Here is a 27,124-nt window from a genome sequence, read left to right as displayed (position 1 = left end):
AGTAAAATTTAATGCCCTTTCCAAATCCGGGCTCAGATTTGAGATCCAATGCATAGTTCAAAAGTTATGCTCGTTTGAACATAAAAAAACGTATGAATTTGTCATGTTTTGCACAGAATTTTTCGTTTGAACGATCATAACTTTTGAACTACGCATTGGTTTTTAAATCTGAGCCCGGATTTGGAAAGGGAATTAAATTCTACATCAAATTATGTACTTGCAAAGTTTTTCTAAAGCTCAAAACATGGAAAAAATCCCACCTTAAAGTCCTACATTCTGTGAGCTAATGGGTTAAATGCAAATATCGACTTTAATTTATAGGCACGGTTTTAACCTGTGCCTATGGGTTATAAACCGTACAAATCATGTTTTTATATCACAAAGAAGTGATCTAAACTTCTGGAGCAAGGATTTTTAACGTTTGGGAAATAACGGACACCCTAATATATACGCATGTTTGGTATATATATGCAGCGGCTTTCGATGCGGGATTCCTCATGCTATACTATAACTATATAGATATATACAAGACTCGGACGAGAGTCAAGAGATATAACACACACATACACAGACCAGTGAAGTACGGGCAGCGGCGCACGCGAGGCACGCATGCAGACGCACGCACGCACGAACGCAAAAAGCCATCAACGATTTCTTCCATGCCGAGGAGTATAGCCACACTACTACCACTACTATACGGCAGTCTATCTTTCTCTCTCTCTCTCTACACGAATATAAGCGAACGAAGCACTTTGCAGACCTCGTAGCAGCAATAGCAGCCAGTATAACAGCAACCCTTCTTCGCGCGCTCCGACTCCGGGCTCCGGCAAGATTTTCATAAAATTCCCATAAATAAGAGGAGCGAACGGACCAGCCTTATTTATATACAATATTTATATGGCTGGCACACACATACACACATACACTAACGCACAGCTTGGGCTTTTGTATATAAGAGCTGCTGCTGCTTCTGCCTGACGCTCATATATGCTAACACGCACCTCTCTCCCGATCTACCTGTATCCCTTTTCATTCATTTTTGTTTCGGCCATGCGTAATATTTGCCAGCTTGTACATCATATGTATTATATTATATATCTGCCTGCGGAGTTCTTCATTCGAGCTCTTCGGAGCACTTGGCACTCTTTCTTTCTCTCTCTCTCTCTCTCTCTCTCTCTCTCTCTCTCTCTCCTTTTCTTGGCTCTACGATGCTGCTGCTCATTGACGACACGATAGCAAGCTTCGCGCGCGGGGGGAAAACGAAGGTGAAAAGGTCGAGAAGAAGATGTAGAAGAATGTGTGTGTGTATACTGCTGTACGTATGCATTATTATGCACCGAAAAAGCAGCGAGCGGAGAGAGAAGAAGCAGCGATGGGCGAAATAAAGAAGACTCGGAGTCGTCGTCGTAGTAGTCGTCTCGGCACGTATAGCATTATAAGGCGCGCAGTACAACACCTGTGCGAAGCACCTTCACGCTGTATATATAATACGCTATAAACACAATATACGCTGCTGATGCTGAACAGTGCTATATGTATATTGCGTGAGTTGAGTTGAAAAAAAGGAACGAAAGGGAGAGGGAGAGAGAGAGAGAGAAAAAAAACGACGACGACGACGAGGAAGACGAAGCAGCCCAAGAAGATAGAGCGAGAGGGAGAAGGTGGCCGCGTGATCTCTCGCCGATCTGACCGATAAAACTGCTTCGTTAAGCTGCTGAATAATCGCCTTGTTTTTCGTATATCTTTGGCCTGTATTTACGTTCGGTGCCGCCATGTGCGGGGCTCTCTCTCTCTCTCTGGCTATATATATACTGCACACATTCACCGCAGCGCCCATGTGTGCAGCAGCAGCAGCAGCAGCAGCTACGGGGCAGCTTACACGAACACACATGGACACACTGGAATATACATTCGGAGCACAAACACAGTGCATAAACACATTTTTAAGCGGCCATCCGAACGAGAAACGAGAGGCAATCGTTAAAGCCTCTCTCTCTCGGGTTATTTCCCTACAAATAATTAAGTTATTTGCATTTTATGTTTATAACTCGAGCATGTCTATATATACAGTTGGGGCAACAGCAACAGTTCGTGTCCCATAGGTACCTATATGAGCAATTCTCTAAATGAAACGCATTTTTTGAGGTAGAATCGCGACAAATTTTTTTTTCAACCTACGCGGATACGGACCCCCGGGAAATGTTTTTGGGGGTCCTAGGAACATGTAACCACGTAGGAACCATTGAAATTTCAATAGTGCTTATTTTTATAGCTACTTTTGTGATTTAGAGGACGAAAAATCATGTTTTCTCGTAAATGCGGCTAATTACTCAATTTCTAAGTCGCTGAAAAAGTATCAAAACTCATCTAAAAAAAATAACTGGCTACTGTGTTCGATAGGAAATTTTCTCAGCTTTCCACTGGTGGTATCAGATATTCCGATAAGTCGCACATTCGCCGAGAAAATCGCCATCAAAAGTGCCAAGCTAAATATCTCGAAAAACTCGGTAAGGAAAAAGTGATCTTTGAGGTTTAATTTCGATTTTTCCTCGTGAAAATGAAATTTATCGAAAAATCTGACTACACCATAAGAAAGCTGAGGAAATTTCCTATCGAAAGCATATCTTTATTTCTTTTTTCGGTGAAATTACGAGCTAGTTTTGATTGTAGCGAGCCGAAAACCTCGCGACCGTGCTGAATCAGCTCGGAAACAGAAAACAGAGAACAACGTGAAAGAAATTCCCATGTATAACATTGTAATTCCACCGAAAAAATAAATAAAGATATGCTTTCGATAGGAAATTTCTTTGGCTTTCTCATGGTGTAGTCAGATTTTTCGATAAATTTCATTTTCACAAGGAAAAATCAACAATTATCCAAAAAGTTCACTTTTTCCGTATTGAATTTTTCGAGATATTTAGCCCTCAATGTGTGATGGTGATTTTCTCGGTGAATGTGCAATTTATCGGAAAATCTGATACCACCATTGAAAAGCTGAGAAAATTTCCTATCGAACACAGTAGTCAGTTATTTTTTTTAGATGAGTTTTGATACTTTTTCAGCGACTTAGAAATTGAGTAATTAGCCGCATTTACGAGAAAACATGATTTTTCGTCCTCTAAATCACAAAAGTAGCTATAAAAATAAGCACTATCGAAATTTCAATGGTTCCTACGTGGTTACAGGTTCCTAGGACCCCCAAAAACATTTCCCGGGGGTCTGTATCCACGTAAGTTGAAAAAAAAATTTGTCGCGATTCTACCTCAAAAAATGCGTTTCATTTGGAGAATTGCTCATATACGTATATCGAGTGCAGCTCGGTGTGCAGCTGCAGCTCTTTATAAGGCTTATATTATAAACTCGTTGCCGGACGCAAAACTTATCGTCCGGGGCCTTATATGCACGTGACGATATCTCAACAAGGCTCTCTCGTTGGCGCGCGATTTCGTTAATAATGAAATCGTTAAATTTTATCGTTTACGGCGAAATTCCAGACGAGGCAATGGGCGCAGGCGAACATCGTCGTGCTAAAAACGGCCAAAGCTCTCTCTAGCCCTTTTGTAGCGATGTTGAACATTCTCTCAAGTGAAGTTTGTGTGTGTGTGTATATCGATTCTACTGTTGCTGCTGCCGAGCCGCTTAGAGGCTTGAAATTCACGATTCACAAAGTTTCTCCGCTCGTTTCTTGCTGTACTTTATATACGTATACGCAGGAAAGAATCAGTATTCAAGGCGTTTTGGAGCTCTCTCTAGCGACTCGAGGAGTTAGCGAGAGAGACGCACACATATACATATTACAAGAGATGCGGAATAAAAAAAAAAACCGAACCAAACGACTGGTGGAGAGTCGAAAAGTTCTCTCACTCGGCGACTCCAGGCTGTGCTGCTATATATGCGAAACTTCCTTTGCCGAGCGTGGGTATGTGTTCGGGGGGGCCATTATTATATTTTTCTCGCGCAGAAAAAGCGAAGTGAAGAAAAAAAAGTAGGGAAGAGATCTCGAGGAATCGAGACGTCGATCGTGCGGGCCGAGAAGAGGAGCTGCTTGTGGCAAGCCGCGCTACATACATACAAGAGGCCGCGAGGTAAAAAAAGCGTCGAACCATTTCTAACCTCGTTACGGTGCCTCGAATGTGTGTGTGTGTATGTACGTATAGCTAAAAGAGAGCTGTTCAAAAACTCCCGATACCACGGGCAAATACGTATGTATAGAAGTTCTCTTCTGTATGCTGCATAGCCAAGCGAGCGCAGTGTGGAAATGGGCGAGCAATCGGGGAAAAATCGCTCAGCGCTGGCGCGTAACAATAACTTCCGCTCGTTCGACTTTCGTTCGATGCTCTCCGCGCGGGCTTGACTGTACACCAGTCGTGTATGTATATAGTGCACATAACTATCGATGGCCTCTCTGAATGCATGCATTCATGCGCTTACGTACACATACCTCCGCACGTGCTCTTCAAAATGAAAGGATGAAAAAATAAATAAAAGAGGAAAAATTGTTAAGCGTCGAAACAGGCAGGTTGCGTGCCACCGCCGCCACCACTACCACCACTGCGTCGCGTACATACGAAAACGTGTACATATTCCGTATATAATAGTAACCGTGTGCATTTGCGATACGACCACCGCAGAGTAGCGCTATATCTATATGAAAGGGGCGTCGATACGTTGGTGAAATGGCAGTGAAAGAGAGAAGAACGTATCCGAGCTCGAGCTTTTGCATGGATTTTTTATGTACGAGCACACGCCGGCACACACATACAAAAACCGATCGGTATATCGATGAACGAGCGCCAATTCCGCGCGTATATACACATATATATTATACACCTATAACTCATCGCGTCCACTATACACATAAATACACTCCAACCGTGTATCAAAAAGCTTGTGTGTACGTGGACTGGCCCTCCGAGCGATTTCTGCAATTTTCAACGGCCTGATGGTTTTGCGCACCTTATGCTGCTGCTGCTGCTGCTGCATGCAGTGCAGAGCTCGATCAGTGCCCGCAACACACCGCCCCCGTTCATCAGCCCGGAGAGAGAGAGAGAGTATAAATACATGCACTCGAAATAAAACAAACACCGCGTGGAGCGGATAAATTTTTCTTTCTTTTTTTTTTTCGTTTTTTTTTTCATCGATTTCTGCACGCCTATCCAAACAACTGCACCCACACCAGCACTAACACTGCCATACTGCATATCAGCAGTGCAACGTATAACGCGCTGCTACTCGGGCAGAGAGGCAATTTCTTCGCGATGCGATCGACGATTTGTCCGTGCGGTGGAATTTTTTTTTTTTTCATTTTTATTTTTATTTCGGCTGAGCTGCATGATGCATTTCGTTTTCTCATCGCTTAATGGCGAGATGGAGAGAGAGAGAGAGAGGTGAACCACGCGAACGTATTTACAAAATAATGAAGTTGGCGAGTTACGCATTATTATACGCTCGGATATTATAATGACAGCAAAGGACCGGTACATGTATCCTTATATGTGTGTGTATGTGTGTGTGTACACATCGGTGCAAGTATACGCTGCAGCTCTCTTATACTCGAGAGAGAATGAATCGAGAATGAAGCGAGAGTAGTAATCGTTAGAGAGGCAGTAAAAGACCGTATCGAGGCACGTCTGCGATATACGTATACCGGTGTGTGCGTCCGTGTTTTTTGCGAGCGAGCGAGCCGTGTATATATAAGAGAACGAGACAGAGAGAAGGGAAGTTGGAAAAAATGCTGCATGTGCACAGGGGATGTGCTGATAAATCAAATGGAAAGGGTTGCTCTCGGCTGCAGATACACAACATCCACGTACACGTACTAACTCCGGCACGTATATAGCATCGATCCGCAGTCGCAGTCGAGCAAAACAAGTCGAAGAAGTAACATCAGCAGCAGCAACAGCAACATCAGAAGCAATCGAGTTCTCTCTCGCTGAGGCCAAGCACAGAGAGAGAGAGAGAGAGAGCTGAAACGAACGCAGAAGCCGAAGCAATAAGACGAAGAGCGAGAAAAGTGCTTGACCGTGGCCTTGTGCGAGCGCAGAGGCTATACTACATACGTGTACGCCTCGACTTTCGAACTTGCAATCGTTCCTTCGTTCGTGTGAGGAGCAGCAAAGTTGCCGAAGAGTATATGCGTGCAGTTGTGTGTGTCTGTAAAGTATGTTTGTGTGCGACAGACACTGCTATACGAACGATCTGAATTCGAAAAAAACGGCCAATAAAAGATAGACGTACTCACTTTATATACTCGGATCGCCACTGCGAGTATCTGTTTATGTGTACATGTAGACTGTGTAGTAGATGGTATATAATGCAGTAGTAAGTGGTGGTTGTCCGAGATAGAGGAGCGGAGTTGAAAAAAAGCAGAGTACGAGGATCGTTCGAACGAACGAAAGAACGATCACGTCGACGAATATGTGTGTGTGCGCGAGATGGTGCACAAGCGGAGCCAAGACAGAGAAAGAGAGAGAGAGAGGAAAAAATAGAGGCAAAATAAAATAAAAAAAAGAAGAAGAAACGAAAGAGTATAAGTTGCTTCGAGCCAGAAGCATCAGGCAGCCAACATCAGCAGCAGCAGTGAGACGACTGAAGATATCAATCAACAGTCGCATTGTGTGCCGCGGGGATAATTTGACGCGCGCTTGAAAGGGCCCCTGATCTCAAATTCCTCCTTTGGATAATGGCCCTTTCTCTCTCTCTCTCTCTTTTCTGTGTATACATATACACACGTACACACACACACACACACACGCAATATCTGACGATGCTGAGAGAGCCACAAGTGCTGTTATAATTCGAGCTGTACAAATGAAGCTTGTCGTGCAAGAGAGAGAGAGGCAAAAGAAAAATTAATAAGCCAGAAAAAGGGCCTACACGATGGGCCTGCACGCGCCAAGAATTTTTCTGCGCAACTCCAATCCTATGCATCGTATCGTGTGTGTCCCGACACAGGCATATATACTCCGCCCGCTTACCGCAGCTTTTGAGTATAATAATACAATTTTTCACGTTCGCATATATATGCATATCAACCCTCCCGCGCGCTGTCTATATATTATTATTTTATACGTATAGAGGAAGGATCGATTCGAACACCGCCTACTTCTCTCTCTCGCAATTCGAAACACGGCGACTCGCTAGCGCGCGCGATCTTTCTCCAAGATCCGATGGTAATTTATCGATAAATGAGGTAACAAACGCGCGTACGTACAACGGCAATAACAACAACGATACACGCGCGCGTGGGAACTTTCGTATTATTCCCAGCCCCCGCAACGATCGTCGACGCGCTGCGCCGCCGCCGCCGCCGCCATCCTTAACAACCCTTTTATGCATTGTGCTTTCGACAGTCTTTTGTTATTCTTCTGTTATATGGAAGCCGCAGTGTGTGTGTGTGTATGTGTGTGCATGTGTATTGTACAAGACGGAGGGAAAGAGTGCGCGGCATTTTTCACATCTCGCGACGCAAGATTGATCAGCTTAATCGGCGCTTGTATAAATGCTAGTGCGGTACATATAATACGCGTTATAAACACGCGCAGAATCTCCGCGCGAGTCAACCACTCTCCGGCTGCTGCTGCTGTTTCTTTACAAGCTCGACTCGTGGCCTCGAGAATCGCGCGATATGTTTTCTTTTATCTCTGTATTGCTGTAAAGAGAGACTCGTCACCGAGCAGTTTCACAATCGCACGTACTGCACACTTGTCGCTTTCGATACATATTCATAAGAAAAAAAGAAAGAAAGAGAGAGAGAGAAAGAGAAAAAAAAATAACGAAAGGGGGAAAAACCGATTGGCTCATCAATGTGAATGATTGCCCACGAACTGCATAACGAGTTTAATGCACACGATAGATTGCGCGCGCAAGCGTTTATATTTATAAAATGCGCGCGTGTACAAGATTTGCACGTACCGCACACCATACGTAGCAGTAGCTGTATATACAGGGAATGCTCCGCAATGCATATTATACACAACCGCTGCTGCACTCTCGCTCCGTGCGTTATGTATATATAACACGCTTTATATACTTTACGAGGAGAGAGAGAGCAATTTCGCAGGTTTCACGTTCTGTATATATAATAACGTCTATATATATTGCACTCTCGATATTAAAATCAACCGCAAGAGTCTAAAAAGACGGCGGCGGCGGCAGCAGCCTCGCGCGCAATTCAACTCAATCGAATGAAATTGCACGTTATTAATTTAATGCCGCGCGCGCGCGTACACTGCAGCAACGGCAGCGGGGCTACTTTATTTAGACGTGCCCGCGCGCCGCGCCCGCAAAAACTGCAGCGTATTAAAAAATAAAAAAAAATACTCTTTAATTATGAGCGCCCTTTGTTTCATATTTTTCGGGTAAAAGAGTTATTATATTTTATTATAGTACGCGCGATATACGTGATGTGTGAGTGTGCGGGTGGTATTGTACATTTTTTTGACGCATCGGTTTGTGCTGATGGCAATATTAATACATTAATGCATAATTACAAGCATTTAGTAATATATGCGACGGGTATGCACGTATTGTATACGTGGTAATATTGCCGTATGCTAATTGGCGCGTACACACTTGGGCGAGGGTGAGCATAATATGTTCAATGGGCTGTTTTTTCTTTTCGTTTTTTATTGTTCAAAGTACACGTTCAAGCTGCCGATGAAAGTTCACGTGGAGAGAGGGTTCGAGTGCAAAGAAGCTGACGGTGCTTTTAAAATTTACACACGATGCTCGATGTAAAATAGCTTAAAACTCGAGACTCGCACAGTCACCATACACGTAAGTCTTACACAATTGTCGCTCGATCGCGCATAGATCCCCGAAAAAAGTCGAATTTCTATAATACAGCTGTGGAGCGCAGCAGCGGTAGACCACTAGTTGCCCATACAGGATTCGTTTCGCCTACACACCATGGACAGGCATGTACGAGTTACTATTTATATAAGACTTAGACGCTATCGCATTCGTGTCCAATAATGTACCTAAGAGTTTTTTGTGGCGGTGTTTTAGACATATTTGCATTGCATGCATGATATATTCGAGGGTATCCAAGTGAGTGTGCGGGTAACATCTTGTGTCTCGTACATACGCGCTCCGTCGAAACGTAGCGATGAAATTTATTTCTATAGTTATAGAGAATACGTGTCGCGCGTATTGCGAGGGAGGTTTAAAAAAGCAGCCGGACAAAGAGATGGGCAACATGTATGTACGTTACTATACACAAACTCGCATAATATGTATAACACCGGCGCAATAACTCTTTGGGTTTTGAATTTCAGGTATGTCAGAGCTCGCTTTTGAGACTTCGAGTATATAGCCAGCAGGGGAGTGGGAGGAGAAGAAGGAGAGACGAGATAGAAAAAGACGGCTGCAGCGGGAGAGAGAGAGAGAGAAAAAAAACGAAACTCCGCGGACTTTTTAAAAAAAACTTCTGACGTTAAAATATCGTTCGACTCTGTGATGCACATTATATAGTCCTTGTGGTGCGCGAGGCTGCATATAGCTTATAACGACGCGATCGCGTGTGTGCGATCGACTCCGCGAGAGCTGACAACACAACCTCACGAGCTGAGCGCGAGCCTCGGGATCTTGCGGATGCGCGTCGAGACTCTTCGTCTTGTTCTTTTTTTGTTGTTCTATAATACATTTTTCTCTCTCCTTTGATGCGCGTATGAGTAGGATATGACAAACCCTTACACGGTGTGTACAGCGGCATATAATCCGGTAACGAGCATATCGAATTCGCTAAACTAGGTCATTACTTCAAGAATTATACGCGCGAGCCCGTGGGCATATTTCGTTATATATAGCATAATGCTGATGACTGCGATTCATTCGAAATGACAAATAAAAGAAAGAAAGGAAAGAAAGAAAAAGAAAAGTCGCGTGACGCTTATTTGTTGGTTTTTTTCTCTTCGAGCCATTATGAGCACACACTTATGTGAGAAGAAAGACTACGCGAGAAACGTATATAATATATTGTGTATAGAGCGAGCAGAATGTGAATTGAGATAATAAAGGTGTAGGGATTAAGTCGTCGTCGTCGTCGTCGCTCGGTCGTTTGAGAAGTTAAGAGGACCCGAAATAACGCTGATTGCCATATTAGCTTTGCAGGCAAATGACTCCCAAGTCAGTGGCTCTTCTTTCTCACTCTCTCAATTCATCGAACAATAGGTGATGGCATTTAAAAGCCAGTAGCCCCTCTTTTGCACCTCACAGGCATTTTCGAGCGCCATTGGGGCTCTCTTTCTCATTCTCTCACTCATTCGCTCTCTCTCTATTATAAGAGCTCTAAAATCCTAATCTCATCAGTGGGGCATAGCTATTATGTCGTGCTCACAAAGTGGTTATAATGCGATTTTTCGAGACTTTTCGCACTTTTTCTATTTTTCTCTCCGCGGGATATCTTCCGCAGAATGATGTGTTATGCGATGCGCCAAACTTTTTTTTACGCACACAAACGCGTTAGATACACTCGCTCTCCTTTTCCCTTTCTTCTGTCTGATTGTTGCCTATTCAAAGCTCGCGAACTACAATACAGACTTTGAAAATTCGTATTTTTTTACTATCATTTCTTTCATATACGTATACACACACATCTCTTTCACTCCACATCATCCTGCCTGTATAAAGTCTGCCTGCGCTCAAGGCGCCCGGAGATCGAACTTGCTCCCATATTTTTATTATACTCATACAATGCGGGAATCGATCTTCGTATGTAGACGCGACTGTTTGCGTTACAACTACCTGTTTGGTCGGCACGCGCTCACTCTTCTCTCTCTCTCTCTCTACTTCATTTTTTCGCTTTTTCTCGCTCCCTCGTACTGAGCGCGCACACACACGATGTATTTTTCTCATCTTTTACGCGGTATAGAAAGAGTCTTTGGAAATCGAGACTATTCATTGCTACGCGCGCGCAAATAGTCTACAGGGGACAGAGAGAGAGAACCATGCACAATGTGCACATGTAACGCTGCTGCATCGAAATAGCGCAGTGCTGAATGACGATTGTTCCCTTTATATATGGTATATAAGCATGGATAGTGCGGTTTGTTGTTAGATAGAGACAAGTGTCTTCCTGTATTTGTACCGCGTATATATATAGAGGCGCGCGCTTACACACACATACATAGCGAGCGAGAGCGATCGTTGCGTGAAAAGAGCTGCTTTACAGAGGAGAAAAGAATGGCGTCACACAGCAGAAGCAAGCAAGAATTCGTTCATGCAACAAAAGACGGGAAAAGCGCACACGCGTAATTCCGGCAGTTTTAGCTGCACACACAAACACGCATTACATCTATACACTTTTTCTACACATCAACCTGTCGCGCACCAAGCGGGAGGAGCAACGGTACATAAAATACGGGCCTTGCGTGCGGGTACACACACATATATATATGGGAGATCGATTTGTGAATTTATATGCAGCAGTCGCGAGAATACGAAGAGAGCAGCAAGAGAGAACGAGCGCAGAGATCGACGCGCCAGCCGCCCTCCCCGTCTTAACTGACTAATTTCGATCGATTTGGAAGATATATATACACGGTGTACACTCGGAGTCTCGATTCGCAATTGAGAAGCTCCGGGCAAGACGAGACGAGATCGAGCGAATACATGTATTATACACACGCTGCATACATATATTGTACGTATACGGGAGCGCAGCACGAGCAGCAACCGGTTGGGCGCGTATGATAATGAAGCCGATGACAGATTCTATTCAGCGCAGAAAGTCGAGTCACAAAATAATCCGACTCATCAATCACTATTTCGAAAAACAGACGAAAAAATAAAAGTAAAGTACGAGGGGGAGAACATTCAAACGAGTCGATGATCGGATTGGTGAGTGCAAGGAGGAAACTTGGTTTTTTAACACTGAAAGGAAGGAGAGAGACAGTGATTTTTGCTCACGACTATGAACGTATAAGGTTGTACAACATTTTTTTTTTTCAACACATCGGACTTAGTAGCGTTTGTTGCATTTTGCGCTATGCTTACCTTTTTTCTCTTTATCTTTCGTTCTTTTTTTCTCTGTAGTTTTCTGACGTTCATCGTTGGATCGTTGATAACGCGCAATGCTGAGAAAAGCCGAGCGACAGCCGCAGAATTGAGATAAGTGTCGGTGTCGACAATTGCCAAGCGCTGCTGCTGCTCCTCTTTCATGACAAAATATCGTATCATCGTGTAGCCCACTGAATCGACTTTATACATGGTTTTGCACTGTTATGTACGATGGTTAGAAAATAATGACAGCTTACTGTGGAAAGCTCGCACTGTGTAACGCGCACTCGATTGTAACTGTCAATTTTTGCAGCGGTGCATACGCGACAGTAGTAGTAGTAGTAGTAGAAGTAGTAGTACGCGGAGTTTTATAATGGTTGCCCTTGAGCGTGAGACAGGCCAGTCTATACGGCAAAGAAACATATCTACTGCCATCGTACTGCATTTGACAACACATACACAGATACACACTGACAACTGTGCGCCGCTCAAGTTTCTCTACATACGTCACACAGCAGAGGCGTATGTACTGTTTTTTTTTGTTGTCTTGACAATTTTCCATGAAGCGCCGAGTAGTACTATATACTCTATAGCTCTCTCTCTCTCTTTCTCTCTCTTTCTCGATTCTCCCCGTTACGAACGAAGGATTTCTTTCTTGGAAAATGTGTGTGTAGCACCGTTGCACTTTTAGGGCTACTAAGTTAAAGCAGCTCACATTGTTATATGTATTATATTATAACATTATATGCGGCTCTATTATGTCGTTGCGAACTGTGCTTCGCTTGTCAGAATTGGCATACGCTGAATTAAGTTTTATCGATGGACACATTTTGATGTAAAAAAAATGCGTTGTAATTTTTATCGAAAAAGTAGCAAAGAGCACGAGAGAGCGAGCAGTGCTGCGATAGGTTTTTTTTTCGTTTTATTTTATTTCGGAGATGCAAGCGAATGAATGATGATCGCGGAGATGCGCGGCTACTCAGCTCGGAGCACCACGACGTTCTGTGACTGGTCCGGCATGTGCATCGCCGTAGTCAGCGGCGGCGGCGGCGGCGGCAGCAGCAGCGGCGTCTCGTTCGATGCGGCGGCGGTGTCGGTGGCGGTGGTGGCGGCAGCGGCGGCTGTAAGTCGAAGCGCCAACGTTTTGTGCACGCGATACGACGCGTCCCTGTGTGTGTGTGTGTGTGTGTGTGCGCGAACTTGAGTCCTCCCACCATGGGGCTCTCTCTCTCTCTCTCTCTCGCTCTGTTATCGCGTTGCTTCCCCGTCGACGACGCCCCACCCCGAAAAAGCGTAGTACACCCCTGCTGGTGTATGTAAACTATACAAAAACCCCCTCCACCCCGAAAAAGTCAAGTCGAGCTGGCGGGGCTGCGAGAGGGGCGATATTTCATCCCCCGTCCGAAGTCATGGCTTCGACACCTACTCTCTTTCTCTCTCTCTCTCTCTTTCTCTCTCTTTCTCTTGTGTGCAGCTTTTCGCGGAAAAAGAGAGGGGGCTGCGATGCCGTTTGCCATTATTTTCTCGGTAGTGGGATTCGAAAGGAGAAGGTGTCGAGCGCGGATGGGTGGGCGAACTCGCCGAGCACCCAATATACATGTATGCATGTGTTTGTGTGTGTGTGTATGTCTATACTTATGTATTTTCGTGTACTCGGTATATTTTTCGAGGTTGATGCACTCGCCTGCAAAGGGATAGTTTTACCCGAGAGGGTTTTGAGGTTTTTGGCTACCTCGCTCTTTTTGTTTTTATCCTATCGCTGAAAGTTATTTCATTTTCTACGGATTCTTTAGTCGAATTTGTTTTTGTCGTTTTCGAGCCGGCGTTGTTGCAAGTAATTTCTCTCGAATAGTTTACGTTTGTAAAGCGTAATTTTGCGGAGGGTAATTTTGACTCGAATTGAAGTTATTTTCGTTCGTACACACAAAGAAACGCAACGCAAATGAAAATATTTTCACTTGAACGAATTTCAGTCGACGTTTTGTTATTACTTGTTCACATAAATCAGAGCAGACGTGTACATCGAGAAGAATTATTAATACTTATTGAAATAATATTTACTTTCGTTTATCTCGAATAAACAGCAATTATTTTCCAGATATCTTTCAATAAATATAAAACTGTATCTTTCGCCTGACACGCGAAGATGCGTCAGCGATGCATTTCCTCGGACAAAATTACCTCGACTCCGCAAGCCATTAACTTTTTTTTGTATAATAATACCGAAGTTAATTTTTTTCAATTACAACGCGCGTTTATATTTGCATTTTTAATCTGACAGGTGCACGTAATAAACATTCACGTGTATGGGAAATGAATTGGCGTCGTTAAATATACACGAGTCTCTCGGTACTGTATATTTTTAGCATAATTATTTTTTGCAACGATCCGACGATAAAATTATCGCGAAAAAGATGTATTTTTTATGCAATAATCTCAACTTTCTGGATTTTTCGAAGTAGCATGCGCGTCCCACGTAAGTCCATTTCGTAATTGGACGAATCTAAAGAAAATCGTCAGACGAAAACATTTAACAATAACTTTTTTATCGCTAACTTTCGAGATTAAAAGCATCAGTATATTTATATCGAATACTTTGCGATAATGTGTTTGACGATATGACCCTATTTACACTATTAATTCTAATTAAACTACCTAAGCGATTGCAGTTTGAAATCTTTAAAACTGTTAGAATTTTGCAAGTATGGCTCGGGGACCACTCGTATACAAATGGGTGTCAGATCGTCGCGACAGTCATTAAAATCCGAAGAGCACACAGACACGCGCGACGACGACGACGACGACGACGACTAATGTGTATTTATACATAAGGAGACGCTCGTCGGATCGGCTAATCGTCACGTCGCAGGGGACGCTTTTACATATATAATACGTGTATCAAGAGAGTCGAGTAGCAGCAACAGCAGCAGTCGCTACTGTGATCGAGCCGCGCGCGCGTCAATTTCGCGCAATCAAGCAAACTAATCGAATCAAGCTCGTTTGCGCGCGCGCGCGCGTGACAGATTATCACTGTCATCGTTGTCAGCGAGAGTGTATAGTTAGTATATACACACGGCCGGAGGAGCCTCTCAAATGTAATGGGCTTCGTTGTCATTACGATATAACGCATTGCAAAAGTGAGCAATAGCAGTAGTGGGTATAGAACTCTTACAGGCTCTATCTTTCTGTTACTTCATATTATAGCATCGTCGTGCATATACATTTAAATGCAGCGAGACACACACACACACACACAGTCGGACACATTTATACACAGAGAGACACAAACACACTTACACGCACACGTGCAAAAGCTAAACGACGATAATAATTGCAAGTAGACTCACATTGCTGAATTGTAGCGTTGATAGGCGTTTGAAAGGGGGTCTCTTCTCTTTCTCGTTCTCTCTGCATGCGCATCTCAATTATCGCACCACAACACCACCTTTATTTCTCTCTCTTTCTTTCTTTTCTTTTTCTATTCGTCGCTATTGTCGCTTCGATGAAAGCGTCAGCCTAGCCGCGGCAAAAAGTAATAGTAGTAACAGTAGTAGTAGTAACGGTGGCTGGCGCGCAAGATAACACTTTCGTATTATTATTTGATTCGCAGGTACATTACACACGCACACGCGCACTTATATGAATTTTTTTCTCTCTCCTTTTTTTTTACTGCGGTAAAGTAAAACAGAAACAAAAAGAGAACGGAGCACACCCCTCGGTGTCGAGTGGACACCAGTTTTGAATATATGCGTGCAGGATATCCTTGGCTGTAGTAGTAGTAGTAGTAGTAGAAGCAGTCGAAACGATTTATATTACATACGCGACTCGACACGACCAAGTCTCGAAATTGCCAGTAGGATGATATGTATATAGCGCAGTACTGTGGCTGCTCCTGCCTGTGCGTGCAGGATCGGAGTCAATGTGACAAGGGGGTTGGCACGCGCACAACTGCCTCGACGTTCCGAGCTTGTGCTCTCTAAGTCTCTCTCCAAGTCAAAGTCGACGACGACGACGACGACGACGACGACGGCAACGACAACGAGTAGAGACGGTGGCGGCGTTGGCGGCGGCGGCGGCGGAGACTCCCCTAAGGCCGCAAGCTCTCGAGCACGCGCATCTCGCGCTTCAAACCCCTTACATTCCCTTCCTATATCTGTAGGTGAAGCTGCTTCTACTATCAAGCGAACGCACAGAGCGCATGATCGCGAGGTTGAGCACCCGCTATCATCCCCTTCTCTGCGATATCTTCCCCGCATCGCGTGAGCGAGCCCCACGCATACGACACCGACACACACACACACACACAAGCAAACGAGTATACGCGATTTTTGGCCGGCAAAAATAAAGCGAGAGAGAAAGAGAGAGAGAGAGATAGAGAGAGCTCGGTCGCGTGCCCCGTGTACTACAGCACGCTCCACCCCGACGAGACGTTTTTTCGTAAAACTCCGCCTAGGGCCGCCGCAGAAAAATAAGCCCGAGCACCCCACTTTTGCGCTGCGTACCTCGCGAGTATCCGCCTCCGTGCCGCGCGCTCTTTCTCGCTCTGTCTCTCCGTGCAACCCCCACCGCCCGCGCACGCTGCACCGCACTGCACTTACATACGTGCTACGGTACCCCTCCGCTTTCCCGCCCCGACCCTTTTTTTCATTTTGCGCCGTACGCCAGCGCGGTCCCCTTCTCTTTTAAAACGCGTATATATATAATAACAGTCACGTATACGCGCACGCACACACGGGGACACGCGCGAGGCAGAGGGGCTACGTTCGTGAATCGACACTAGGCGCGACTCCGAGACTTTCCCCTGCGACTTTCGTGCGCTATACGCGTCTACTCTGTATATGTGTACTACCTAAGCGCGTACGGCCTTAGACTCGTGCGTGCAGTTTAGGCCACTTGCCGAAGGGGGTTGGTAAGTCGCTCTCTGTCGCTCTCTCTATGGGGAAGAAAGCGTATTCATGAGAAAGTCGCCGATGGTGGTGGCTTGCGCCCTCTGGGCTCTACGACGACGACGACGACGGCAGCCGTCGGTACGTCAGAATGCTTATGCAAAATATCTAAATCTATGCATCTAGATGGCGACTGCTACTCCTTATTTGCATACGTTTCAGGGGGCTATTTTATAGAGCATATTAGAAGCAGTATTATAGGTACCTGTAATCGCGTGATTTGACGATTGTCATCTTGCAAGCTCGATACTTGGAGGTAATTGTTACTACTAAACTTGATTCTAATTTTAGTTCCAAAACTTTAATTTTCTAAAAATTATGATATGGAATAAAAAAATTGGAATTCCAAGAAAAAAATAAGTTTTATACAATTTCATAACAACAAAAAAGCACGAGATGTTTCAACAAAATTTATAATTTAGACATGAAGCAAGATCGATTACAGAAACTATTTATTTCATAGTAACAGATATATAAATGTAAATACATACCCCTATAGAAATCTGCAAGATACACAGTTACCGACCTAGAAATTTTCACCCTTCGAAGTTTTATTCTTTGACTGTCGTTGCGTGCTGGCGACACCTATAAGTAGACACAAGCAAATGAGATTTCTAAGCGCATTGTATGTTTATTTTAAAACAGCCTGCTGATCAAAATTTACCACTTAAAGTGTTTTAAAATACATTAATATGACTTATTTTAAGCGATTTGTTTGTTAAAATTATTTCACCAATGTGAAGCGCATTTCAAATGAGCAGAAAATGACAATTTAATCGTTTCAACAAATTCAAAGCTTTCAGACAATTTAAATACGATAATAACACCTTAAGCGTCTATCACTAGATGGCGAATACCTTAATCTATAAATTTGCAAGTGGTAAAATGAAAATGATTGCATTAATCATCATCCTAGATGATCATCATCTATCAAAAAATGTCCTTCTGGGCTTCTCTTCTTCTGTATAACTTACAAAAGTCGGTATCAAGATTTGCACGCTATTATACCCAAAATTAAGTACTCAACGATCGTCCCCTCTGTCCCTCTGTGCCAGCGAGCTTGCGCGAGCACGTGCCCGCAAGCAATTCGGCGGTATACATTCGTGTCATTAAATGCAGGAAACGAAGGAGAAAGCAGTGAGCGCACGTACACGTTCACTTGGCAATGTAACGCGTATATGTATGTGTGTGTGTATTATATCCGAATGTGATATGTAAATAGCTGCGGGAAAAGCCTAGGCCGCGCGAGGTGGCCCTGCATATCAAGAGAATTATACGGAGAGGAGAACACGAAACTTTACTCCGCGCGCGCAAAAGCACTCTGTAACTCGCGCGAGCTTACGTATATAATACTCGGTTTGGAAATTCATTATATTAGTCCTTTAATTGTGTCGAATTTATGACAAGGCATCGTGGGTATTTACTTTTGATGCCCAGAAACGCGCGATCATTTTTTTTTCACGTACACCCGATGAATCAGTTGCACGAGATGTATATATAATGTATGTCTGCAAATTTTGTATGATATATATGCCACTCGCGTGCTCAAGGTCATATATTTAATTAGCGCACAGTTTTCTCAGACAATTTATCCGAGTCTTTATGTGATAATTTTACCAGTTTACTTTGCGTTCTCTGAAAATTCACTGTAACACATTTTTATATTTATTACGTATATAGGTATATCGAGCGTAATTATTTAATGAAATTATACAAAAAGTATCTTCGAATAAATGTATCAATGACTTGAATGTAAAATGATGAAGATGAAATGGAACATTTAATCGAACGATTACGGATAGTTTTACATTTAAAATCACGATACATTAATCCGTGGTGACAATGCTCAATTTTAATAATGGTTCAATGACATTAAAAATGTTTTCAATTCAAGCTTGTTTGTGACAATTTTCCTGTGACAATTTAATCGTTTCAAAAAATTTAGACTAACTATTACGATAATACCACTTTGAATCTCGACCGCTAGATGGCGAGTATACCTTTATCTGTAAATCTGCAAGTGGTAAAGCAAAAATATGTGAATAAGTCGATGTGAATCTGATTAGCAAATATTAGGAACGTCATATTTTCGACTTCTGATTCGATTGCGACGCGCACTCGTTGTATATGCTTTATCGTACGAATGTCTGTGTATGTGTGTGAAAACGAGTAGTACACGCATATACACAGAGAAAGGAAAAGAACGGCGAAGATACATGTGCAGCTTTACATTGGGTGTGCGGATACACGCGCGACTCTCGGCAGTGTGTTATATACATGCGGGGAGAACCGGCTCGTCGCTGCTGCTGCTATTACTCCTGCACGCGTATTATACTTGCACTTGCGATGTTATCTCTGCACAGCGACTCGGAGGACTTGTCTCTTTTTTGGCGAGAGACCCGATATTGCCCGGTACGAGTTTGCGTGTGCTTGAAAATGTTCGTAAACGAATACAACGTATACACACACACACACACACACACACACATACAAATGAAACGCGACGTTTGTGTATAGGTGCCCAACAAGTTTAGCGCAGCAGCACACGACTGCGGTGCAATTGTATATTATAAGCTGCTATATACAGCAGCAGGTAGCCTCGCGCCGACGTGGTCTCAGGCACAGGTGCGATAACTCCTTTTTCCCGATGCAGCTCACAGGTCTTTCTCAGCTCTTCGCAGCTATATATGTGTACGTTGTTGTCATGCCCGGTACTCGGTCGTCGTCGTCACTTTTTAAAACATGCACACCGCGTCACACGCTCTTCTTCATATCCGCGCGCGTTCTCGACTTTATATATTGTATACGACTCGTGCCTGTAGTTGTTTTGTTTTTTTTTTCGTTTTCTTTCTTCATTTACTTTTGTATACACACCGCTGCTCGTGCTCAGATCGCTCGCTCATGCGGCTCATTATTAAATTATTACATAATTAAGAAGCCAAAAACGTGCCTTTTAACTACTACTACTATATACCAACATCGCGTGCGAGTATAAAAGCTGCCGGGGCATTATCCATCCTGCCGCTTCGTTTTTTGCCGAGGTCTCGATCTCTTCTCTGCTCTTTTGGTCGACTTACACATGATCGAGATTTAAGTGTAGGAGGAACCTCGAGCGAAGGATCTCGGTATGCGTATATAGTAGGTATATAACACGTGTGTATGTGTGTGTGTGAGTCGATTTCTCGTGCACGCACGCGGCTCACGCAAGGATGCGTGGTGCGGTTTTTCTGAGAAACCCGAGCAAATTTCCGGCTCGCTCGAAAAATAACTCGCATTCTTTTACACCTCGTACACACACATACACACACCTCGAATTTTAGCGGATCGGAAATAACAGTTTTTGGTTAACAACTTTTAAAACTTCGATACATCGATTATATATTGTAATGCCGGAACTGGCATTATCTGTTGGGCCGCCCTGACGAACCATCGTCGACTTGCCGAGTGTATAGTTAGTTATAAGAATCGTTATTAATAATTGTGTTTTGAATATGATTTCATGTGAGCGCCAAGTGTGAAAGAATAGAACGTAAACACGCGTATACGTTGACATACGAGAACGTACAGATGAATAGGAGAAAGGAGTCGAAGATGTGCCTTGAGAGCGAATAGAGCTCGAGTGTGAGAGTTGAGTGCGACATCCTGGGGGATGTCTAGGTCGGATTGACGAGTACCGCGCGGCTAGTAAGATCCTACGTCGCCGGAGTAAAGAGTGCGAGGGCCGGTGCGAGTCGATCCGAGTGCGCGAGAGAGAACCAGCGAATCCAACGGCCGAGCAGACCACAAGGACAACCAAGGGTGGATCTGGACCAGGAGAAGATCTCGACATCGTGTGGTGAGTCGGGCGGCCCAGATCTTAGTCGTTGTATTTGTGAGTCGTACGCGCCGACGCGCCCACCAGGGCTACGATCGTTGCGTCTGCCGTCGACCGGGTATTCGGGTACTCTCTGAGGCCGTGTATATTGTTTGTTTTATACGAATAAACCTGGTAGTTGTTATTGTTATATGGAGTGTTTGATTCTTGATGGATGTGTGAGTGTAAAGAGCTTTCCTTTCCCGTATTGCATGAATTACAGGTAGACCTTGGACGTGCAGAACGGATCCACAGAGCTAAGGGACACACGTAACCGACGAAGTACGTCGGGGTAAGATCATAGGTTACAATATGGCGAGAGAGAATCTAGTTTCCAAACGTAATTACCGAGCACTTAAATGAGCTTTACACGCTCGTTGATGAATTTTGTCAAAGACGTCGTTACATTGACAGCGCGCTGCAGCACCGAAAAAGGGCCCCGCGTGCAGCTCACGGGATAATTTGTACGTTTCGTGGATCTGGTATAGAGATATACTACATCCCGAGAGGCATTGGCAAAAATTAGCATCATATTGTGTATGTACATGCACCTGCGCCGCAGAGCGGGGGGGAACCGAACGAAAAATAAAGAACAGAAGAAAAGAAATACACACGCACACAGAGAAGAGAACCAACAAGCAACACACGTACGGACGATCGAAGAGAAAGGGAAACTAAAGCAGATACAGCAATATCGTGTATATGCTTCACGGCTTGAACAACGATATATGTATCCTTGAGCAGCAGCAGCACCACGAAGATGTTTGAGATCGCTGCTGCTGCTACATTGGAAAACCGTTAGAACCGGTTTTTTGGTGGATCGAGAATTGGTCGATCGTGTGTATGCGAGGGACCGAAGGGACAGATTTGAAAATTTCTCGCGTCTTCCATTATTTGTAGCTAAATCAGTTTTTTAAGATATTAAGTTGGTTATTTATTATTTTCGTTCTTCTATTGAAAAGACACAATCGATTAGTTTCAATTATGTAAATGCAAAGGTGACTCTGTATATTGTTTAACCCGAAGCTCGACGGGCACAGCCAGAGATCACAATACCTTCATCTATCGAAACCAGAGTTGCTGTGCACGTACAGACCGATTCGCTTCTTTTTTTTTTGCCGATGGTCAGATATATTACGCGTTTGTCACTGAGCAGCATGAGAAATGTGTAAATCATGCTCGTGCAGCCAAGAAAGTGCGTAAACGAATCGAGAGAAAGTAGCTGCGCATGTAGCATTCTTGTTTTGCAATGCATTTGGCACACGGACGTACACGCGCGTGCCAAGCTCTCTTTCTCTCTCTCAAAGAACATATGTGTAATATAACGCACTTGTATATAGAATGTGTACCTGCAAAATGCCTGGCTCTGCCACGACGAAGTTCGCGTCGACATTTTTTCCTTCTTTCAATATCAGCGAGCGTACGCAAGCTGATGATGCTGCTGCAACGCCTGCAGCGCAGCAACAACGACGCGTCCACGTGAAAAGATTCGGCGCTCGTATCATATATGTACGCGCGCGCTTGCGACTGCACTCTTTGTCCTGCGGGTAAAAGGCTTGTAATAACGTTGCCGCGCGCGCTCGAAAGAGAGAGAAAGAGAAGATGTATGTGTCAGTGTCGCGAGATGCATTTTTTCTGTCCGTCTGTGTATGCTAGCACGGTCTTGTATACACAGCATATAATATGTGTGGCTCGCTGTACTAGTGGCAACCTTGGTTGCAGAATGCTGACCCGATATGTAATATGAATCGATGAGGAGCTCTAAATGGAACTGCAGGAAAATTGAAACTCGAATAGACGTTTGAACTAGTTGCTTCACTTTTTATAAAAAAATTTTTTTGCTCGATTGACATGAAAAGTATGTAAAATTAAATAACGTCAGTGATTATACAAAAAAGCTAAAAATGTCAACGACGTCGGAAGCTTTAGCCTTCATTCTCCAAACAAATAAGAAGAATCTTCGAATGATAGCGTGACAGCTCCAAAAACGGATTTAGAGTTCCCACACTGAGTGAAACTCTGAGTTTTTCGCGAGGATTTTAAACTCTGTACATACCATGCATTCGAACACAATCACAGATACTCGAAAATATTAATATAAGATGTTACTTCTTTTCTTTCTCTCAGTTCGTCCACGATCGCAGTTTCTCCGGGGCTGTGGGCACGCCGTGTGTCGTAACGCAACTCGCGACGACGTTAAAGTGGACAATATATAATATTCGTCGTACGTACACGTATGCGCTCTAAGATCAGATACATAAATGTCATCTCGTGAGCCTTTTAGTAAGCGACTTCTCACAATCGTTATAAATATATTTGCTATAATAAAAAGATCGCGGGGAATTTAACTTTAAAAGTCGTGGACCGAAGACGTCAATAATAATAGTGTCTCAGCGAGCTCGGTAGATGGGAATCATCAGTTCTCTCTATCTCTCGTTCTCTGAATCTCGATGTATTAGCCGTTCACCGTGCAGCGATGCAGATATACAGAATTGCCTATCGAGCGAAATGGACTTGGCGAATGGCCACGCGGGGACACGACGTACAAACATATATCGCTACATATACAGTTCGAAGCTGGATAACGACTGCTGCACTTACGGCTCGAGACGCGAGATCGATTGTCGATGCTACTCGTGAACGGCTTTTATTTATATATATGTGGATCCTCCTCAACGTTTACACTCACACACACACACACACACTCACATACACCAATGCATTTACTTGCGCCTATTCGATCGCAGTAAGAAGCGTTCCAGAAGCCGCGTACCTGTACTCCGTATAATGTACGCTTTTGTGTGTGTGTGTGTGTGTGTGTGTGTGTGTGTGTGTGTGAGTGTGCGTATATATATGTGGACCGCCGCGAGTCCGTGCCGAGAGACGAGCCGCTGCTGCATGGCGAGAACTTCCGCGACTTATATGCGACTCGAGCCGTAAAAACGTCGTGGAATACAAAACGTCGCCGTCCACTGCATGCGAAATAAGCACCGCGTGCATTGCTGCACCGCACAACCGTCGCTGTACATACACACATACGAATACGATACATACATAAACGAGACTCGCTCGCCTCTGGACGAAATGCAGCTTCGCAGCGCACAAAAATATACACAGCATATAATCCGTCGAGCGAGCGAACGACGAAAGCAGGCGCGTACGAGGGGGGAAAGTCGAAGGAGGAGAGAAAAAAAAGAAGAAGAAGAAGGCAGTAAGGATAAATATGTTGAGACGATCCTCCTCGTGCGCGGGGACTAACAATACGTCAAAATCACGCCAAATATTCAGAGAAATCCTCGGCTCATGCACTGCATCGCAATTTGTCCTTCTGCAACGCGTTTATACATGTATATTATGTCGGTACGTGTGTGTGTATGTGGGTATATAATATATGTGATTCCTTCGCGTCGCCGCGCCTTTCCACGTCCTTCGTTCGCAGATCTTTCTGCGCGCACTTCGAGCTCTCGAGCTTCTCTGAGCGCGCCGGCGTCTGATTGTGCAGCACGAATCTGTTTTTTTTTTCATTGGGTTTGTGTAAAAAAATCATTATCTAACGAAATTTTCCATAATTTTTCGCCTACTTATAAATTAGAATATTTTGTAATTTGATTAATCACTGTGTCAACCTCCGCGGAGCTTTGAAAGAAAACTTCAGTTTTATTCTTCAATCGTTAATTTCGCTCAACTTTTTCAACATATATTTTTTGTTGCACTCTAGGAGCTTGCGACATAATTGTATCCAAACGCGGGTATGGACCGAGCCACTTAGAATATGGAAAAAAACTTTGTAGCCGCGGTTACGCAAAAAAAAAAGAAGGACACTCGACCGATCGGGCATTAGCTTGATCGAGGATAAAAGCTGAAGCTCTTTCTCTCCTCTCTTCGCTCCCCCGACGTGTCCGAGAAAACGCGCAAGTAGCCTGGCGATACACCATAAAAGACGCGCGTGTGCTTATACTATTTATACCGCAAAACGTGGCTACTCTGTATAATACGGGCTCGTATAATCCCCTCGGGAAGATCGATGGGTTAATTTCAATGATTATTGCGAATACTGCGCGTGTCTCGCAGTAGCGTCAGTAGCAGCAGCAGCAGCAGCCGCAGCAACAGGCGAGGCGCTTGGCGCGCGGCTCCAGAGAAACGACACTTCCATTAGCATAATTATATTATCGAGTGCATTCTAAAATGCCTTGCCTGACGCGCTACAGTATAATGTATATACGCGCGTTGGTCAAATAGACTGTGCCGCTGAAAGCCTCCCGAGAGATAGAGACGGGCCTCGATGAATGCTCGTAGATACACGTATGCATGTGGCTTCTACAGAAGCCGAGAGCTGCACACACACACACACATAAGACACGTAAGAAGAATACGCGCCCGCAGAATCTGTTTGTAAATCTTCTATTAGCTTGAAAAAGGAGCGTCGCGAGCTTCAATAAACATTCGCGCGCGACGTGACACGTCGAACGAAAGAATAAGAAAGAGCGAGAGCGACAAAAAATCAACAAATAGCAGCACAGAGAGACGCGTAGGTCAGCTACTGAATAGGAGATTGAATAGCAGGACATGCGCGGCAAAAGCAATGAAAAGTGTGACAGGTATGCGCTCTCGACGTTATATATTATATATATTCCGGTTTGTGTGTGTGTGCGTGTTAGCCATTGCAGCTAGCTGCAGTGTCAATAAAAAGCCAACAGCAGCAGCGGCTAGAAGAGCTGTCGCAATTCTCGCGGCTCGCCTAATCTTTATACCGTCTCTCTCTCGCGCGCGCCAGGAGTACTGCAGCTATTATGGTCGCGCGCGCGCGCGAGAGAAACTAGCCGCGGGGCTAGCCGAGACAACGATCGTGAAACGCCTATCTTGGTGCATAGAGGATGATCGACCGTGCAGCGTCGCATCTCGGTATTTAGTATACAGTTCCTTCGAGTTTCTCGGCGCGTTCGAATGTTTACCAGATTCAGTGCATGCAGTCGATGAGGATTTTACTTGACAGTCACTTCGTCTTTTCAAGCGAGCTATGTCTAATGTGGTTTTTGAGTCAGGAGACTCTGGTTAATTATTATGATCCAGGAATTATTTTTAACGTACATACACGATAGCTGTGCATATGTCTCAGTTAATTGAAGAATTTAATATTTTTTTAAAAAGTTTGTACATAATCCGCAAGTTACACATTACTAAAAAAAATTAAATCATTTCAGATTTTAGCGACAGTCAGTGCTGCTAGAGACGAGCAACTTACCGAGTTGCACGATCTCTTCTCCATTCTGCAGCAAGAACGCACTTTGGCTAGTTTCGAGGAAGCCGCCAACTCGCCTTGGTAAGTGACATATATAAAAAATGTATTTTTAGCTTTCATTGTTGCATTTACGTTTATTTGGATGATCATATAATTATCATAATATTGCGAATTGCTATGAGGATTAAGCATATGGCTCGATTTATATGCTCGGCAGCGATAATCTCAAAAGTAAAAGCTGCAGTCAAGAAGTACCTGGGGAGCAATTGAATGCACGACCATATAAACAGCAGTGGTGCGAATTAAAGAACACAGAAATCGGTTCTAAGGACATCCTATCTAATCGTTATTGCTTTTCGTTTTAATTGTTATTTATCTGTCTTCTGTTCTGATCTGGAAATTGTTTCAACGCTCGTATCATCAACTATGTGATGCACAATCAACTGAAATGAAGAAACGCCTCGATGCAATCTATCATATTTATAACAATAAACTCGCGGATTTCTACAAGAAAGACATCGTTAAGCTGCGCACATAAGGCGAAATCGTACTTTGCGCGTTGACGCAATTAAATATTTCTAATAAACGTTATAGTGGTGCAACGCAGCCGATATTATGCGAGTACGGTGTAGTTTGAACGATAGGCCATTGATTTGCCGTTCATTTATCTCAAACTTCTCGAGAGTCAATGCCGCTGCTGAACTGGCAGCTATGTAGCGCGCACAGATGTACGTGTAATATGTGCCTGCAGCACATGCGATACATCGCTCGCGCGGAAAACTGCAGCCTTAAACGTCATAACGATCACAATCGGTCGCTCGCGAACTAAAACTGCGCCGTAAATTTGCTGCGCTGAAACAGCAGTAGAAGCAGTAGTGCAGCTGTATATAATAATATAATGAGCGTTGAGCCGATAAAAGTCGAAATCGCGAGCTACGTATGTAGCAGTACCTATTGTTAAGACGCGAGCTAGAGACGTTTCACGTCGAGTCTGTGCAGTAGCCGCGGAGTAGTCGCTCCGGAGCTACTTTTTTCACCATAAATATATATTGTTGGGCTGCTCTGAAACTACCTATATGCAGCCTA

The 27,124-nt window shown here is 44.0% G+C and overlaps 1 protein-coding gene across 1 annotated transcript in view; it reads left to right on the top strand.

Moving 5' to 3' along the window:
• LOC106651933 (UPF0489 protein C5orf22 homolog) overlaps positions 1-27,124 on the top strand; it is a 459,026-nt gene that overhangs the window by 324,321 nt on the left and 107,581 nt on the right. The window contains exon 6 of the mRNA XM_014370635.2: positions 26,001-26,119. Within this exon, the coding sequence (XP_014226121.1) occupies positions 26,001-26,119 (119 nt within the window). The remainder of the gene's footprint in view (positions 1-26,000; positions 26,120-27,124) is intronic.

The sequence above is a fragment of the Trichogramma pretiosum genome, unplaced genomic scaffold, assembly GCF_000599845.2.
Source record: "Trichogramma pretiosum strain Unisexual culture from Peru unplaced genomic scaffold, Tpre_2.0 scaffold11, whole genome shotgun sequence".
In the NCBI taxonomy this organism is placed as follows: Eukaryota; Metazoa; Arthropoda; class Insecta; order Hymenoptera; family Trichogrammatidae; genus Trichogramma; species Trichogramma pretiosum.
The sequence above is the reverse complement of the archived record's forward strand: the minus strand, read 5'-3'. Positions and strand labels throughout refer to the sequence as shown.